The following is a 19,835-nucleotide window of genomic DNA, read 5'->3' on the forward strand; positions in this document are numbered from 1 at the left end:
TATTCAACACTTCTGTGTCCTGGGAAGACCTGATTTTTGCAGCGGTACTGAAGTTGGTAATTCTCCACCCAGTTGGACTAGCCCATTCTCTCAAAAAGCCAGCAATTTCAAGAGACAGAACTGTATGTTACCAATAACACGAACTTCCACTGGAACCCCCTGTGGAGGTCTCCCTTTCATGATAGATCAAGATAGAGTTGCCCCTTTGCTAAGATGACTCGTAACTTGGTTTTCCAGCTGTTGGGTGAGATACTAAGCAGGGAAAGTTAGCAGTGCGCAACAAACTTTTTTGAACTATATTTTGCACATGTAAGTATTTGATCCAGAGGAAGTGGAACATGTTTATGGGAGACTTAAGGTGTTTTCTGTTGGAGGGGAGCTTTGATATCTGTCAAGGTCAGGCTTTGGCTGGGTATACGACGCTGGCTTGGGCTGAAGGCAGGGTAGGGTCCAGGTTGTGCTATGGGAGAGCAGAAATCTGATGTTGCTTCAGCATGTACCAAACAGACTGAGCTCTATATAGCCGTTGTTGCTGCTGCTGCTGCTGCATCAGCATCCCTACTGTAAGCCCCAGTCCCCCAGGAAGGTGCCCTTTCAGTTAAAGGACCTCATCTAGCTCCTTCACTCACTAACGGAATAAGGGAGACTCTGGTCTCACTGGGTCTCCTGTGATGATGATTATCCTATGATGAGTCCTCCAGTTCTAAGGATGGCAGTGCTGTATCCTCAGACCACGGCACAGACACAAATGGCTCATGGGGGTGGGGGTGTTTTTGGGAATCCTCATCCCTTGAAGACCAGGAATCAAGGTCATGACATCTTCTGACACAGGAGATATTAGAACAAGACTTAAGTTTCTTTATTACCACCTACTTTTTGTAAAATATCAGTGTGTCTCTTCCACCCCACCCCCAGCTACAACCACCCCTTTCTGTGAATTTACAGTATCTTAATGGATGCCAACATAAGAGCTTGTTGTCCTAAAGCAAGTATCTCCAACCTTTGGCCCTCCAGATGTTTTGGACTACAATTCCCATCATCCCAGACCACTGGTCCTGTTAGCTAGGGATCATGGGAGTTGTAGGCCAAAACATCTGGAGGGCCGCAGGTTGGGGATGCCTGTCCTAAAGCCTTCCCCCACCCCCACCCCAGAATATAGCAATATTCTGTTAATTGGTGAACAGAGTTAAAGCATTTCCAAGCTGTAAGTGTTTGTTTCTCAAAGGGAGTTTGGTTGTTGGTACTTCTCTGTGGAGAGAGCAATTAAATCACCGGGGGGGGGGGGGGGAGAGAGAGAGAGGCAGAACTGCTTATCTTGAGAAAATTTCAAAAGGAATGGGGGGACACACAGAGGAGGATTGTGGGAAGAGATACGGCAGAGGGAAGATCTCTCCAGAGGGAGCAGCTAACTAGTAGGCCGGGGGTGGGGTGGGGGGAGAAGCCGAAACTGAGAGTGCAGGTGCCAGTGGGAGCAGGATATAAACCCTCTTAAGCAAGAAGTTAAAAGTTTGGTGTGGGTTCGAGAAGAGAAAAGCAGCAGTGGTACAATTAGAGCTGAAGATTTGCCTGTAAGGGGACGAACGCTCTGGCTGTCACTGTGGGTGACTGTTTTCACTGAACCTTTAGAAAAACAGGTACCATGAAACCAGAACAGGGAAACTTTTTCTTTGGCAACTGCTTGCCTGGGGAACGCATTTGCTGGAAAGCATGCCCGACATCAAGAAACTCCCAGAATGTCAAGAAGCTTGTTCTGACAAGGATTCTTCTTTCCAGGGACTGCAGCCGAAAGAACAGTTCTTGACAATGAACTGTATGTTACCAATAACATGAACTTCCACTGGAACCCCCTGTGGAGGTCTCCCTTTCATGATAGATCAAGATAGAGTTGCCCCTTTGCTAAGATGACTCGTAACTTGGTTTTCCAGCTGTTGGGTGAGATACTAAGCAGGGAAAGTTAGCAGTGCGCAACAAACTTTTTTGAACTATATTTTGCACATGTAAGTATTTGATCCAGAGGAAGTGGAACATGTTTATGGGAGACTTAAGGTGTTTTCTGTTGGAGGGGAGCTTTGATATCTGTCAAGGTCAGGCTTTGGCTGGGTATACGACGCTGGCTTGGGCTGAAGGCAGGGTAGGGTCCAGGTTGTGCTATGGGAGAGCAGAAATCTGATGTTGCTTCAGCATGTACCAAACAGACTGAGCTCTATATAGCCGTTGTTGCTGCTGCTGCTGCTGCATCAGCATCCCTACTGTAAGCCCCAGTCCCCCAGGAAGGTGCCCTTTCAGTTAAAGGACCTCATCTAGCTCCTTCACTCACTAACGGAATAAGGGAGACTCTGGTCTCACTGGGTCTCCTGTGATGATGATTATCCTATGATGAGTCCTCCAGTTCTAAGGATGGCAGTGCTGTATCCTCAGACCACGGCACAGACACAAATGGCTCATGGGGGTGGGGGTGTTTTTGGGAATCCTCATCCCTTGAAGACCAGGAATCAAGGTCATGACATCTTCTGACACAGGAGATATTAGAACAAGACTTAAGTTTCTTTATTACCACCTACTTTTTGTAAAATATCAGTGTGTCTCTTCCACCCCACCCCCAGCTACAACCACCCCTTTCTGTGAATTTACAGTATCTTAATGGATGCCAACATAAGAGCTTGTTGTCCTAAAGCAAGTATCTCCAACCTTTGGCCCTCCAGATGTTTTGGACTACAATTCCCATCATCCCAGACCACTGGTCCTGTTAGCTAGGGATCATGGGAGTTGTAGGCCAAAACATCTGGAGGGCCGCAGGTTGGGGATGCCTGTCCTAAAGCCTTCCCCCACCCCCACCCCAGAATATAGCAATATTCTGTTAATTGGTGAACAGAGTTAAAGCATTTCCAAGCTGTAAGTGTTTGTTTCTCAAAGGGAGTTTGGTTGTTGGTACTTCTCTGTGGAGAGAGCAATTAAATCACCGGGGGGGGGGGGGGGAGAGCGAGAGAGGCAGAACTGCTTATCTTGAGAAAATTTCAAAAGGGATGGGGGGACACACAGAGGAGGATTGTGGGAAGAGATACGGCAGAGGGAAGATCTCTCCAGAGGGAGCAGCTAACTAGTAGGCCGGGGGTGGGGTGGGGGGAGAAGCCGAAACTGAGAGTGCAGGTGCCAGTGGGAGCAGGATATAAACCCTCTTAAGCAAGAAGTTAAAAGTTTGGTGTGGGTTCGAGAAGAGAAAAGCAGCAGTGGTACAATTAGAGCTGAAGATTTGCCTGTAAGGGGACGAACGCTCTGGCTGTCACTGTGGGTGACTGTTTTCACTGAACCTTTAGAAAAACAGGTACCATGAAACCAGAACAGGGAAACTTTTTCTTTGGCAACTGCTTGCCTGGGGAACGCATTTGCTGGAAAGCATGCCCGACATCAAGAAACTCCCAGAATGTCAAGAAGCTTGTTCTGACAAGGATTCTTCTTTCCAGGGACTGCAGCCGAAAGAACAGTTCTTGACAATGTCTAACTGCCTTTGTCAGAATGTTTACTCCAGCCACTTGGCTCTGTAGTTGCGCTTTTATTCTTTTTTAAACGGCAGAAGTTTCGCTTGCAGGGAAAGGGATCCTTGTAGGGGATTCTTGCGCGATGAGAAGCGCTGGCTTTTTTTTTTGCGTAGGCTGCACGATGCATCTCTACTTCAAATACGGCCTCGCAACTATCTCCTTCAGCCCAGTTGAGAGACAAGGAATGACTTCCATATCTTTGAAAATAAATGCCAGCGTCCTTTTCTGAGTGAGTAATTTGTGTGCCTGGCTGGAAGCCAGGGCTGTGAACTGCTCTAACGCTTTGGAGTTCTGAAGCTTGCCGATCTGGCTGGTAGCCAAACACATGTAATATTCATTCTGATAACACGACTGCTTGCCTTTGAAATGTGTGGGTGTTGCTCTGTGGTTTCTTTGCGCACGCCAGAGTTTGCACCCTCTCCCACTTCGATGCCCAAGTTGCATCATCTGAGAGCTACTCTGTCAGTGGTGCGTTCGGTGTTTCTGGTGCATACAGACTGAATTTCTTCCCCTTAGATTTACGCCTAAGCTCTTGTTTGAACAGAAGGTTTCTTGTCTTGGACACAGTGGGTGGATTAACACATAACGCCAAGCAGTGGTTTGGTGCTCCCGGACGACAAGCTCTGTGCAAGCAGGCTACCACCGTTCCTTGTGTGCTCAGCTTAATTAGTCACTCCTCGTTTGCAGGCGAAGCACAAACGATAATTTGCCAATGTGGGGGTCACAAAATAATTAAGTGGATTAGCAGAGTGTGCAGATGCAGGATTCATTCTCATAGTGCTGGACCATGGCAAGACGTTCCAAGGTTTGCATTGCTTGGATCAGAGAGTGGGCTGAAGAATTAAGTGGTGGTAAATGGGAACGTACCACAAGGTTTATTGCCCCTGCAACAGGCATGGCCACCCATTTAGGCCTGAGGGCCACATTGAGGATTGGGTCAATCTTTTGAAAACTGCATGCCAGTGGTGGCATGGCCAGAGCATGCACATGCATACTCTCCACACAAACAAGCCATGCACAGAGAGTACGCTTTCATCGTGTGGCTCCAACATTGTCAGTGGAGGCACAGGTATGGCCTTGGTTTCTAGAGATATACTTGGCCTTTGCATTCCATGCTCCAGTAAGTTCCAGAATGGACTACAGTGGTACCTCGGGTTAAGTACTTACTTCGTTCCGGAGGTCCGTTCTTAACCTGAAACTGTTCTTAACCTGAAGCACCACTTTAGCTAATGGGGCCTCCTGCTGCTGCCACTGCGCCGCCGGAGCACGATTTCTGTTCTCATCCTGAAGCAAAGTTCTTAACCTGAAGCACTATTTTTGGGTTAGTGGAGTCTGCAACCTGAAGCATATGTAACCTGAAGTGTATGTAACCCAAGGTACCACTGTATTTTAACATGCTCTTCATGGAACCTGCCCTTAACTATGACTCGGAAACTTTAACTGGTCCAAAGTGCAGCAGGGGTACTGGCCAGGGTTCACTTTATAACTCATGCAATCCCTGTTTTAAAATGGCTACAGTGGTTGACAGTCTGCTTCCAGGCCTGATTTGAAGGTCCTATGTCCCCCTAAAGCCCTAAACAGCTTAGGCCCCAAATATCTGGAAGACTATCTCCTTCCCTACAGTCCCTCTCAGGTGTTAAGATCAGCAAAGAGATCCCTCTTGGTAGTTCCATCACCCTCAGAGCTTTGGGACATGGTGTCCCTGGAGAGGGCACCCTCTGATGAAGCCCCGAAGCTGTGGAATTTCGTCCTCATAGGTGTGTCTAGCATCTTCATTGTATAGCTTTCATCATACCTCATTGCCCTGTCCTTTGACATCTGAGAGAGATATTTAAGCATCCACCCTATTCTTCTGATTATACATTGTTTTAACTGATACAGGGTCTGTATTTTTATATCGTTGTAACCTGCCCTGGGAGAAAAGCAATGACAAACTTAGACAGCATCCTAAAAAGCAGAGACATCACCTTGCCAACAAAGGTCAGTATAGTTAAAACTATGGTTTTCCCAGTAGTGATGTATGGAAGTGAGAGCTGGACCATAAAGAAGGCTGATTGCTGAAGAATTGATGCTTTTGAATTATGGTGCTGGAGGAGACTTTTGAGAGTCCCATGGACTGCAAGAAGATCAAACCTCTCAATTCTTAAGGAAATTAGCCCTGAGTGCTCACTGGAAGGACAGATCCTGAAGCTGAGGCTCCAATACTTTGGCCACCTCATGAGAAGAGAAGACTCCCTGGAAAAGACCCTGATGTTGGGAAAGATGGAGGGCACAAGGAGAAGGGGACGACAGAGAATGAGATGGCTGGACAGTGTTCTCGAAGCTACCAGCATGACTTTGACCAAACTGCGGGAGGCAGTGGAAGACAGGAATGCCTGGCGTGCTCTGGTCCATGGGGTCACAAAGAGTCGGACATGACTAAACGACTAAGCAACAACAACAACCTGCCCTGGGACCTTATGGTGAAGGGTGGTTAGGAAAGCCAATAAAGAATAGTAACACACACACACACACACACACACACACATTCAGACAGCCTCTCCATTCTGTTGCTGATCAGCAGAGGGACCTCTCCTCCGAGCCCAGGACTGGGATGGAGAGGAAAGCTGTCCACTTAACCTTGCAAAGGCACATCTTCTCCCTCTGGCATGACACCATTGGAAGAAGGCCTTAGTGCTCGGTTAACAGGAAGGCTCTGTCCCTGTTTAATAATTATTTTTATTCTTATTTTATACCCTGCCCATCTGAGCACCAAGACTTTCTTGCAGGATGCCCTGCCAGAGGGGAAAGAGGTGCCTTTGCCAGGAAAAGCAGGGATGGGCTGCCTGATTTTTTTGAGGGTTGGTGAACCAATAGAAGTGGCTTGACGAGCTAGATGCAGACTTTGCCACCCATAACATATGAACAGATGGCACCGTCTCTCCAAATTGTCAAGAAAGAAGGCGTACAGCTTCTAAAACACAGCTACTTTAAACCACAGTGCTAAAAGGTCGTAGAATCATGGAGCTGTAGAGTTGGAAGGGACCACAAGGGTCATCTAGTCCAACCCCCTGCAGTGAAGGAATCTTTTGCCCAATGTGCAACTCAAACTCGTGACCTTGAGGTTTAAGAATCTGCTCCTCTACCGACTGAACTATCATTTTGCCTCCTGCTTTGAGGAAGACGGATTATTGACCAGCCTCATGCACATGCGGTTCCAACTTTCTCCAAAAGCAGGTGCTTTGCCCAAATATGCCAAAGTGTCTGCGATTTAAAGGATTTGGGTTGTACTCCTTGCGGCTTTGAGGACGGCCCTGGCCAGCCAAGTGTCTTCAAGATGTTAATGGGAGTTGCAGTCCAAAACATCTGGAGGGCAGCAGGTTGGCAAAGGCATCTGGATGTTTCTACTGTGAGGGTTTTGATTTTTTAAAATAACTTTGCTATGGGACAATAATTAGGAGACGTCACCTCTCCTGGGAATTATAAATGGGGAAGTCTGCCGCTTTGCTAGAATGCCAAAAATATATCCTTTCCTAGAAGGCTCCTCCTCTTTTCTTTTTACACAATGAAGAGAACAACAAAGCAGCAGAGTTGTATGAAATATGGATCAAGGAGGGAGAGAGGAAGAAAGGGAAGCCAGGTATAAATAGCAGCCGTGCATCCTGTGTTTTTTTTGGTGTGCTTTTTTTTGCAGTAGAGCTTTGTCTCAGGCTATCAATCAACTTTTCACCACTTCCTGCAACAGCAGGTCTGCTATAAATCCTGCCGTAACTGACTGGGTTTCATTTCCTCTGCCAAACCCTGCTAACCTGCGAGGCATGACACAATGACACCAGAGCGAGCAGCTGATAATGTAATACACAACTCCTGTGAGGCGAAAGTTAAAGTGCTTGTTCTCTCAGCTGAATGATTTTAAAGATCTTTATATTCTAGTTCCCAGGGGGGATAATTACTCAGTATAACACACAGTGCATGCCTTAAAAAAAAAAAAAATCCCCTATCGGAATTGTATTTTAAAGTGTGTGGTAAAGATGGGGACAAGCAGTTGCCTTAAAAAAATGCTCTAACCCTTTCCCAAATTGCTTCCATTCCAAGAAGCAAAGCAACATCTTTTTTCCCTTTTTTTTAAGGTTCCGGGAGAATGTTTTAGCTCAACCCCAATTATAAGGCTATTAAAGGCAAAGTTGTAACTCAGCAGCAGAGCACATCCAAAAAGGTCCTAGGTTCAGCTCCTGGTGCTTTGAGTTACAGAATCTCAGGTAGCAAAGCAGAGACAAACTAGTGTCTGAGACCCTGGAGAGGTGCTCTGCTGTGAGATGGGGAAGACTGTAACTGAAGGAGCACAGCTCCGGTTCTGCGGAAAGCGGATAGTTGCATTCGGCGAAGGCCAAAATTGCAGCTCCGTTTTGCTCCGTTTGACCTCTGTAAAAGTATTGAAAAGCACTCAGCCAGCATAGAGAGCACCCTTCTCTGTTAAAAGGAAATAACACATGCAAGTGTAGCAGTAAGGTTCCCTTAATCCAAGTGTTACAGATTAGATACTGTGCCGTCATTAAATGCTTATTGAAGCCATTAATTTGTTTAAATCAATCCCCATCATTCTTTTTTCTTTTTTAAAAAAGTCAAATGAAACAAAGCGTCCTCCGTTTGTGGCGCAGGGTTAAAGTGTTCTGACACATTGTCCTGTTTTCTTACACGCACAGCTCATCCCACACAAACATGCACTTGTTTCATGCCATTGTTCTGCGCACAGAAAAGGATGCTAATCACTGTGTCCATAGAGGTGGGCAGGCAGCTCCTAATTCTTAATTTAACAGCATTATCTCTTATTAGTGGCTTTGGAGACTTCCTATATTAGTGGCCTCGGACAGTTCAGTAGCGCTATTGCAATGAAAGTATTCTTGTAATATTTATTACCATTTCTTGAGTTACTGTTTGATTCATTAACAACAACTTACGTAAACACCAACGTCTGTTACGTTATGGTATGTCTCGGAGCGTATAGTTGAGATTCCGTTGCAACCTTTGAAATTTGCTGTGTCAAATGCAGTCTATTGGAGCAGTGAGAATTCACCTTTCAGACTCCCCCTTTTGCAATCTCCTAACCGAGGGGAACAAAACCATTTACCAGGCTGTACAAATTATTGCTTATTGCGATTTATTTGCATGACGTTTACCACAGAAATTGACCGGGTTGCCTTATCCTATCATAGGCGGTGGTGGTAAAAAGAGACCAGGTTGACATATTTTTCATCTAGATAATACAAGCACAAGAAGGTGTGGGACACATTTTCCTATCCAATTAAAAATAGAGCCCACAGATATTTGTTTCCAAGCCCAAGTCACTGGCGACATACACACTTGCAGATTAATAGTTCCCACCCAACCCCAGTCTGATATCAGGCTCAAAACCAGTTTTAATAGTGGTAGGAACTCATCAGAAGGAAGTGATCTTCTCTTTAAGCTATTTCCTTCTGTTCCATCTTCTGACATAACTTTTGCATTTTGCTAAAGTGTTGTGAATGCTCTAGGCTAGAGAGATGTACAGCTTCATGTTGTCCCAATGACTTGAGGGATATCAGCTAATCAAATCTTCAGATAGAAGTGTTCTTTCATAATGTGGTGCTGAGGGTCTGGAAAGAGTTAAATGGAGTGCGTTGTGAGTTTCTGCATGTTCTGGGAATTTGGGCAACCCCAGTTACAGTTTTGTCATCACTGAGGTTTGTTGGTTTTTGATAATCTTTGTATCTGTCAGCCGCACAGAGTGTAACCAAAATGTATGTGCTCTCTCTCTCTTTCTCTCTCCTCCTTTTAAAGGTCAAAGAAGTTGGCAGCCCTTGCCGAATGCGTGCAGAAAGCAGAGCTGAGCAAGGCCAAATTAGGTTTCGAGCTTGACGAGCTGGAAGCAGCGGCCCTTCTCGTGCAAGAGGAAGAAAAGGAGTTAAAAGCTGCTGGCACAGACGTCTCCAAGCCGCAGCTGCCTCCCTCCGAAGGAGCTGCTGCGAGTGACTCTGAAGACTCAAGCAGCACTTCATCATATGAGACAGGAGACTCCGATTCAGATGAACAAGAGTCCTCAGCCAGCGAAGATGGGGAAATAAATCCTTTACAAAGCACACTCCAAGAGGAGAGGACAGCCCTGCTTATTGACTGTAATGGATTAAGGCGAGACATAGGCACTTTGACGTTAGATGCTAGTAATGAAAAATCAAAGGCTCCTTTGCAATCTACATCTGTTCCCGGGAAACTGATAGAGGAATTAGGGAAGCAAATGCAGGCGGCAATTAGGCTTACGGAGCAGCCTGAAGGTTCGCCTTCTGTAAGTGGCGGCAGCAGCAGCACTTCAGAAGAGACAGGAACAAGCTGCACGGCTCAGCCTCAAGGACTTTCGCCGGATCGTAATGGAAAGAGACATTTCTTAGAGGTGACTCCAAAGCCCAGCGCTCTTCTGCTTCTTGGCAGCACAAATGAAGCTTCTTAAGGAAATGTGGACGGGGTGGGCTAGGGGGTTGTGGGTTTTTGCAGCGCTAGCTGTTGTGGTTCATTTTAACAGCCAAAGGCCACTTCAGCAAATATTCCTCTGTCAAATACCAGTGATGCATGCAAATAAAACAAGACTGCCTATTCTCTGGAGTTAGTTTTGAAGTGGCATCATTCAAGGTTAGTAGTATTACAAAAGGTATGATCAAACATCAATGAAGCTTGCTGATTTGTATTCTGCAGATTGCTTATAGTTCAAATCTATATTTAAATGTTGTATTTCATTATCATGGTTTCCTAGCTCCTAAATTTTCCACTCGGGATATTACTGTCCTCCTTATTTCAATTTAACCATTTTGAAGTGTCCATTGTACAGCAACTAGCAGTAGGCTTGGTCATCACAGGCACTCGCATCTAATAAGATGTGCTTCCGTAGTAGTTGCATGTGCGATATCGTCAATGCCAGTGCTGCCTGATCCTGTACTTTCTCACAACTTATTGGGACTTATTGCCAGGTAAGAGTACATAGGATTGCTCTCATTTTTTTCTTTTTAAAAAAATCTGTGATACATGGCTGTGTATGGTGTTTTTTCTTTCTTTTTTGAACATGTACATGGTCAGAATATATTTAACCTTTTAAGTATGAACAACTGATTTCAGGTTATCTGTACTCCAGCTGCGCTGCTAATACGTGATTGGGATGGAGGAAAGGTGGGTTTAGTGGTTGGTGCTGGTCCAAAAGGAACAAAACATTCTTTTTAGCTGTAACTCTTTAACAGTGGCTCACCAAAAGGTGCACCACCATTCAATGATGGAACTGAGTATATATTGCGTTTTTCTGCCTTTTAGACTTTTGCCTGAACCACCAACTTATCCTCTTGCTTTGCTCTTGGGTAGCTAAGCTTCATTAACTAACTGTAGGCAGAGCTGTATGTGTCTTCTGCATCCCTGTCCGGACTGTATGCACATCTCTTGAACTCGGCATCCTGAATTCCGCTGAATCCTTTCTTTGACAATATGTTGCCACTGTGGTGGGCGGAGGCAGAATAAATTCTCCAGACTATGCCAGTACATTTTCACATGCTTGAATTGTTGTGCAGATTTGAAAAGAAGTATGTGTCTGTGTATATGATACATACATCCCAACACTGCAGCGCTCCAAAGAAACCTATATTGCAAAAGTTTATCGTGTCCCATTCTTCACACTTGCACTTCTGTTTTGTGGCTGCCAGCTGGGGAAGGGAGCTTGCCTGTTCTGTTCCTCTACAGCTCTGTTTCTCTCTGAGAACTGACAGCTTCTGTGTTTGCGAAAGCAATCTCTTTAGTCTGTCCAAAGCATGGTCTTGCCTCCTGTGTAGGTTACTCCATTCTAACTTTGTTCTGGCAGAGTTGGAGCCCAACCTCTCCACCTTTTCTTTTCTCTGCCCTGCCCACCAAATGCTCAGGAAATTTCAGTAAGCGGAGATAAAATCCCGCTTCCCCTTTAAGTGTTGGGAATACATGGAATGCAAGAACTAGTGTGCAATGATACCCTTCCATTTAGCCTAGGTGATACAACTGGGTGATGCATGACATAAGGTTGCCTCTGAAAATGGCACCCACTGTCAGGTGTGTTCCCCCGCAACAATGACCAGCACATAACCCTGTGCTGTGACATCATTGCACGCATTCCTCCACCCCTGTCGGTGGCAGCCATGTGGAGTGGGAGAAGACTGTGGTGATGTTACAACACAGCCAAGTGTTTCTAAATGTTGTGAGAGGAAAGGGAGGAACCTCTGTGTGGGGATGCAGCTTTCAGTGGCACAGGATGCCTGTAGCATGTGTTTCAACCTTCTGACGTTGTTAAGAAAGAGGAAATGCCTCGCTACACCCCACCAGCAGCTAGAAGGCAGTGCCTCACATTTGCCTCCTCCCCCCACCATTGGGAAGTCTGTGTTCCTGATATTTTTGTTGCCAGCATTCTAATCTTGCAGATTTCTGTTCCTGCCCTGCTATAGCCCCTGTTCTGTTCAACCATCTTTATACCTGCCAAATGAACAAGCAAGGTTGGCTGTGGTGCTTTCACCAGCCAAAGCCAACAAGTTTCCACTGTTTCCAAAACGGTGGCTACAATAATCTATTGCAGATGTGTTTTGAGTTCAGTCATCTGTATTTTTTTTATTATTATTATTTTATGGTCAGCCAGCCACCCTCTCTCCCAGTGCTTTAACTGTCGCACTTGAAAGCTGTTGCACTTTTGTATTGTATTGTTGGTGTATAAATTTGTTAAACGAAAAGGGTCCCCCTCACGCATCTTCCTCACACTGTCATTCCCCATGCGTCGCTTTGTGAGGGAGGGAGTGTGCTATTTTAGATCATTCCTCCTACGATTGATAAATCATATCCATTCAGGTACTCAAATTCATATATACACTTTGGACAGCTGCATACTTTCCATAGCTGACGCATTACAGTATGTTCCTCTGTTGTTTACCTTTGTAAAACTTGTAAACTTTGAAGGAGGATGCACGCACCCAAACCTGTCTCTTCCTGATACATCTCCTCTTCATTCTGCTTTGTGGAGAAGCCAGCTCTGCTGCAACCTGTGTTTGAAATGTGAAGCTGCTCTGTTCTGTTCCATATGGAAAGTGACCGCCTTCTGTGTGTCCCGTTACAGTATCTGGACCTCTTTTAACCATGCTGCCCATATTCTAACAGCAAAGCTTATTTGGAGAGGTTTTTCCTTTACTTGGAACTCTGTCCAACTGAAGGCTTTTCAGAACCTCAGCATCTTTTGCAAACATTGCAAGAGCTTTTCTCTTTGAGATGTTGTTTAGGAGCCCAGGTTAAGTCGGTGGTTAGGGCTTCTGCCTCATGTTAATAAATGCTAACTGACGGTTGATATCATTCTTTATTTCATAGCTCTTTACCCCAAACCTAAGTGATGAGGTGACCAAATAAACATTTAAATAAATGAATGTTTCCCAATTTGCATTAAAAAAAAACTTTCAGGGAGTGTGGTTAGCCACTTCAGAATGCTGTGGATTAATTTTAATCTGAATAATTGGAGGTTTCCCATTCCTTGCCTGGCCTGAATGTTGTAATCATCTGCCTGAAGCAAAAAAAATCATACAGTTTGTCTTATCCCAGGTTGGTGATCTGTGTACATGTTAGCTGATTCACATAATTAGTTCACATACCTGTTTGATCTGTACAGAAAATAGAAAAAAATTGGTCAGACTGAACAGGAAGTCCCCAAAAGGATAAAATTAATGAATCCTCAAAAGGATGATATCTTAGCATCTGTATATCAGTGTGACACAATGTAAACATAATACTTGTCTTCAGTATTCTGATTATCAACATGTTAATCAACAGGTTTTTCACTAAATGTGCTCAGTGTGTTCATGACAAAACTGAAATTCTGAAAGAAAAGTTTTCTGCCTGGTAACTCTTGAAGCGTAATGCTGTAGATTGGCCAAAGCTTTATCTTTTATTTTAAAAAAGACAACTTCCCACCTTTGACTCCTCTCCCTGAAAGATATGTAGAGTTCATTTCATATCAGATGAAGGAAGCACTGATGAGCCTCTATTTACTCCAGTATATGATGAATGTACCAAAGAATTTGATTCATACCTCTGGAGTGAGTAGGCTCAGCAGCCTGCCACAGTTGACACAGCTAAATATTGTCAAAGCTGGTGTCTCAAGGCTAGAGAAAACAAACAGGGAAACACATGTCAGGCAGATAAATGTCTCTGCTGCTTAAAGCTGTCCTGGACGCCATTTGTTTCTGAGATAAGGCAGAAGGCTCTCCAGTGCAGCGAAAAGATAAGACAGAAGAGTGGAACGAATGTGGAATTGTGTCATTAGCTGGATGCTTTGCTGTCGGAAGGAAAAGGAATTTGCACCAGGAAAAGTTTGGGTTATGTGTCTACAAAATAGTATACACCTTTGACACACTGTCTGAAACATGCGCAGACTACCCTTTTCAAACTTCGCAAGTGGATGTTGTGGGTGGGGTGCTTGCTTCCTCTCCACATATTCATGGAAGCAATGTGTGTGTGAGCACCCTAGACCAGGGGTCAGCAAACTTCTTCAGCTGTGGGCTGGTCCACCGTCCCTCAGACCATGTGGTAGACCGGACCATATTTTTGGGGGTGGGGTGGGGTGGGGGGAATGAACGAATTCCTATGCCCCACAAATAACCCAGAGATTCATTTTAAATACAAGCACACATTCTACTCATGGAAAAACATGCTGATTCCCAGACTGTCCGCGGGCCAAATTTAGAAGGCGATTGGGCTGGATCAGGCCCCCAGGTCTTAGTTTGCCTATCCGTGCCCTAGACTGTTTCCCCACCCACATCACACAGGGTTGGGAGTGCTCCATGGAACGACATGGGGAAGTACTTTTGTGTTGCACTGGATTGCTGTGGGTGACAGTAGCTCTTTCTTAGAATTGTTGCAGTTCTTTGAATGAATTGGATCCAACAATCTGATTTCTGACCATTTCTCCCCAAATCACCCAGTGGCAACCGCCTATGCTGCATCCGGTGAAGTTTTGGAGGGATTGCAAAACCCTAGGGAGCCGTTTTGAGGAGGCTGCAGTAGGAAGGAGGAGGCAGAAAATCCCACATTGGACAAGCAGATCTCCCCTCATGGTTCATAGGATTCAGCTGATAATTCAGTGGTCAGAGATCACCAATAGTCAGCATGGATTTCTGAAAAATAAGTCATGTCAGACTAACCTGATCTCGTTTTTTGACAGAATTACAAGCCTGGTAGATGAAGGGAACGCAGTGGATGTAGCCTACCTTGATTTCAGCAAGGCATTTGACAAGGTGCCCCATGATATTCTTGTAAAGAAGCTGGTAAAATGCGGTCTTGACTATGCTACCACTCAGTGGATTTGTAACTGGCTGACTGACCGAACCCAAAGGGTGCTCATCAATGGTTCCTCTTCATCCTGGAGAAGAGTGACTAGTGGGGTGCCACAGGGTTCTGTCTTGGGCCCAGTCTTATTCAACATCTTTATCAACGACTTGGATGATGGACTCAAGGGCATCCTGATCAAATTTGCAGATGACACCAAACTGGGAGGGGTGGCTAACACCCCAGAGGACAGGATCACACTTCAAAACGACCTTGACAGATTAGAGAACTGGGCAAAAACAAACAAGATGAATTTTAACAGGGAGAAATGTAAAGTATTGCACTTGGGCAAAAAAAATGAGAGACACAAATACAAGATGGGTGACACCTGGCTTGAGAGCAGTATATGTGAAAAGGATCTAGGAGTCTTGGTTGACCACAAACTTGACATGAGCCAACAGTGTGACGCGGCAGCTAAAAAAGCCAATGCAATTCTGGGCTGCATCAATAGGAGTATAGCATCTAGATCAAGGGAAGTAATAGTGCCACTGTATTCTGCTCTGGTCAGACCACACCTGGAGTACTGTGTTCAGTTCTGGGCACCACAATTCAAGAAGGACACTGACAAACTGGAACGTGTCCAGAGGAGGGCAACCAAAATGGTCAAAGGCCTGGAAACGATGCCTTATGAGGAACGGCTAAGGGAGCTGGGCATGTTTAGCCTGGAGAAGAGGAGGTTAAGGGGTGATATGATAGCCATGTTCAAATATATAAAAGGATGTCACATAGAGGAGGGAGAAAGGTTGTTTTCTGCTGCTCCAGAGAAGCGGACACGGAGCAATGGATCCAAACTACAAGAAAGAAGATTCCACCTAAACATTAGGAAGAACTTCCTGACAGTAAGAGCTGTTCGACAGTGGAATTTGCTGCCAAGGAGTGTGGTGGAGTCTCCTACTTTGGAGGTCTTTAAGCAGAGGCTTGACAACCATATGTCAGGAGTGCTCTGATGGTGTTTCCTGCTTGGCAGGGGGTTGGACTCGATGGCCCTTGTGGTCTCTTCCAACTCTATGATTCTATGATTCTATGAATGCTGTGCATGGGTGGTCAGGGGCCATAGTTCAGAGGGAGAACATCTGCTTTGCAATCAGAAGGTCCCAGTTTCAATCCTAGATGGATCAATGGTCTTACTTGGTATAAAGCAATGTTCAAAATTTATTTTGGAACTTGACTGAGTTGGGATATTCACATCAAGTTTTTCTTTGGGCTGTCTGGGATTTGTAGTACGGTATATTATAAGCTCATTAAACCTTACTATGCATAGGTCAGGGGCTATTGTAAAAACTTAAATGTCTGTAATAATCTAAAGTTAACTAACCTGTAGGTTGTACTACTCTTAAGCAGGAGAAATTAACCTAAGCCCCCGTAAGATGTATCTAGAGGAGCCCAGAAGCTTGTGAGAGTCAACGTGCAACAAACATTTTTTGCCCTTTCTGCCCATTCCAACCAATAGCTAGAAAATATGATGGTAATGACTGTTTAAGCCTCAGACACCAGTGGATGCCTAATTTTTTAAAAAAGCCACTGCTCATTGTTTGAAATCTCACACTATGTTGAAAGCTTGTCTTTCAGTTTTGCAGTCACCAACACAGGCCTTTGGGCACCTTTGGATTTTTGAGCAAGTACTGCAGATATGATTTCCTCTGGTACTACTCTCCTCTCCTGGACCCCCCCCCTCCCAGAGAGACAGAAAGAAAGCACACACATGTTGCTTTTGCAGGAGATGTAGGTAAAAATTGGATCCACTAATATTAATATGGGCCTTGAAAAACATATAGAGCTGAAGTGGGGAAGAGAGTCGCTCTTGTAACTTCCAGCTTCAGCTCTATGTACTTTTCCAGGAAGGAAAGTTCACCATCTCACCACCAATCGGCAGTGTGCAAGAGGACTCAGAGGCTTTGTTCAGACCTCTGGGTATAGGGCGGTATTCAATCCTATTCAATAAATAATAATAATTGTTGGTGCCAGGGGAAGACCTTAAGGGTAATACTGTGTCACATGATGGCAGTAACCATCATACTGCAGGCAGTAACCTGCAGTAACATATATTTTTATGCCATTTGCACACCCATATTAGCATTCAGTTAAGTTCAGCCTTTATAAGCGAAGCCTTTAGTCACAGTAGGAAAGAAGAGGCAAGACACAAATCTAACAAGAAGCTGATCAGAATCCGCTCTGGCACTCAGCAAGTGGCCCCATGAGAGGAGAGGAGGTGAAGTCAGGACCTGGTGTCTGTAAAACATTTAAGACGTTAGCAAGGCGCTATGCACCATCTGGGCTCCATTTCAGACAACGGCCTATCTTAGGTGGGCGCTGGACCTCCAGGCAGCTTCCATTTCAAAATGTGAGAGAGTGTCTTGCGGTTTTGTCATGGCACCTCCAAAACAGGAAATTCTAATATTACAGGACTGACATTTCTGCCGAGCATCCTTTGTGCTCGTATTGGAGCTATGCAAAAACACCACTATTTATATGACCTTCAGCTAATGTAGTTTCCAGAATACTGAGCATGCTTCTCCCCAACCCAACTCCAATTCTCTGCTATCTGAAGGAAGCTGATTGCTTTCCACTTTCCTCATTTCCCTAGTCCCGAGTGCATGTCCCTGATTTTAGGAAAACACCTTTTCACAACCACAATACTCGCCCCACATTTTTATTCTCCCACGGAGTTCTCATGGCCATAGGAACTGGGGCTGGGAGAGAGAATAAGAGATCTGCAAAGCTTCAAAACCTATTGCCCATATATTTGTGTGTGTGTGTGTGTGTGTGTACACCTGCTGTGGATGGGTGCTTATATTTTTGTTGGGGCACAGAGATGGACACTGGAAGCAGGAAAGCATCACAGCCTGAACCTTTGGAATTTCACATTGCATCATAGAACGCACTCTGCTCTGTGGAAGCCCTACTGAGCTTTGGATTTCTTTCCTAGCACCATTCACCCACTTCACCAATTTTAGCCTAGTATATTATGATCTATTATTTAATATTGCTCTTGTCTGTCTTGCTGTATAGACATTGACCCCCCGGACCCTCCAGGACTGTAGGTTTCACAGCTTTGCAGAAAGAAAGGAGAGAGGCATTCACAGCAGCAGCAAAATTGCAGCCGTGCAGAAAAGGAGATGGGTGTACATCATCCAGTGATTTACAGCTCAAGGCCTTGGCTGTCCCGGCTTCTACACTTGGACTCCAGGAAACACCAAGAGCTCAAAGTGCCAGGGGCAGCCCATCAGATGGGTGGGGCCCAAATAATAAACGTATTGTTATAAAATGATTAAGAAGTCAGCACACAGTCTCAGCATCAGCTCAGAATAGAGGGCACATGGCTCAAAAGTCCATAAGCAGAATTCTAGGATACTTGGCAAGAAGACTGAGCTTGCAAGCAAGCACTTCTATGGGGATTCGGCGGGGGGGGGGGGAGTGCTGGGTTGGTTTGCGCTGGCACAGGTGATAATGTGTCCTTGGCAATGGGACCTGTTCCCAACCCTCCATCTCCAGTTCAGCTGGCTCCACTGATTGGCCAGCCAGCTCTTCGGCTACTCCTTGAAGCTCGTTCTCTGGAGGTGGGGTAGGGACTGACTCAACCAACTCCTCCCTCGCCATGACATGGGGCATAGCTCTATTCTCCATCACTGCCTGAACTTTCCCCACCTCCAGTGCCAGGGGTTGTCATTCTTCTCCTCTGTCAGATCCAGCCATTCCCATTATTTCCTGGCTGGTGTCACAGAGCCTGTGACACCAGTGTCTGGACGTGTGGACCCCATTGAGAAGCATTGAACCATTGAATATTGAAAAGCACTGCATTTGAGAGGATGTCAGGCTGCCCTTTTGTGTGTTCTGGGCCATCGTGTTTCAGCCAAGCAAGCCACTGCTCTTGATGCTGCAATTCTTGCACGTGCATTAACTCCAAGATGTAGCCTTCCTGGTAAGGCTGGTGTTTGCCCCCAGGAAGGCAGGAGCTGTGCAGTTCAACCTGTAACTGGGATAAGACGGAACAACGTGCCATCTAATTACGCAGGAGCAGCAAGACGGTTCCAGTGAGTGAGTCATAAATGTTAATGGGACTTGTAAGCATAAATCACCGGTGAGCCAAGCAAGGAACTAATCCCATAAATTCCACTCTTAAATATTTCCTTGGCAGTGGCCAAGGCTGGAGAAAGACACCCTCCTGCCCCTGCTTAAGAGTGGCATAATTGGTTTCTGCCTCCTGTCCACACTCCCCCCCCCCCCCAGTAATTTGAGAGGAAACTGTCCCATTCACTACAGTAGATAAATTGGCCTGCCTGCTTTGCTGGCTGCAGCTCCGCCCTCTAATCTGCTGCACTGGCCATTGACTTGCCTAATTATGTGTATTACAACTGCAGAAGGCTTACAGGCAGCAGCAGGGGGGCAAACTGTGGAATGAGTGCAATGATTGTTCCATCTGTTCCTGCAGAGCTGGAAGAGGGTGGGCTCTGAGGCCAGGCGAGAGGATAGAATCCAGCACAGGTGCCGGCGGGAAGGGAAAGTCCCTCCAGCGAGGGCTTTACCAGCAGAAGAAGGAGGAGGAAGTCAGCTTTTCTCTTTGAGCATAATTACAGCATATTGAAGCATCGTATGTACGTTGAATTAGCATAGCCGGGATACAATGGAAGCGTTGAAATAAAACCAGGGGTTTTAATAGGGTTTTTGAGACTTGATGCTTTGTTGTGGGGTGCGGGATTCTTCAGCAAAGGGTAGGAGAGCGTTACTTACCTGCTGCTTTTCTCAGGTATGTCCAGATGTACCTTGGCAGATACATCTGGGGAAGCAAAGAGAAGCAGCTGCCATGCAGTAACATCAGGAAAGCCTGCTGGATCAGGCCAATGGCCCATCTCATCCAGCATCCTGTTCTCACAGTGGCCACCCAGGTGCCCTTGGGAAAACCCACAAGCAAGACCCAAACACAATGGCACT

At 45.6% G+C, this 19,835-nt stretch overlaps 1 protein-coding gene across 3 annotated transcripts in view; it reads left to right on the top strand.

Moving 5' to 3' along the window:
* SHQ1 (SHQ1, H/ACA ribonucleoprotein assembly factor) overlaps positions 1–12,948 on the top strand; it is a 67,636-nt gene extending 54,688 nt beyond the window's left edge. For all 3 annotated transcript variants that reach the window (XM_083492230.1, XM_083492232.1, XM_083492231.1), the window contains exon 12: positions 9,333–12,948. In XM_083492230.1, the coding sequence (XP_083348356.1) occupies positions 9,333–9,996 (664 nt within the window). In that variant the 3' untranslated portion in view covers positions 9,997–12,948. The remainder of the gene's footprint in view (positions 1–9,332) is intronic.
* The last annotated feature ends 6,887 nt before the right edge of the window (positions 12,949–19,835 follow it).

Source organism: Podarcis liolepis (assembly GCF_965112155.1).
Source record: "Podarcis liolepis genome assembly, chromosome: 2".
NCBI lineage: Eukaryota > Metazoa > Chordata > Lepidosauria > Squamata > Lacertidae > Podarcis > Podarcis liolepis.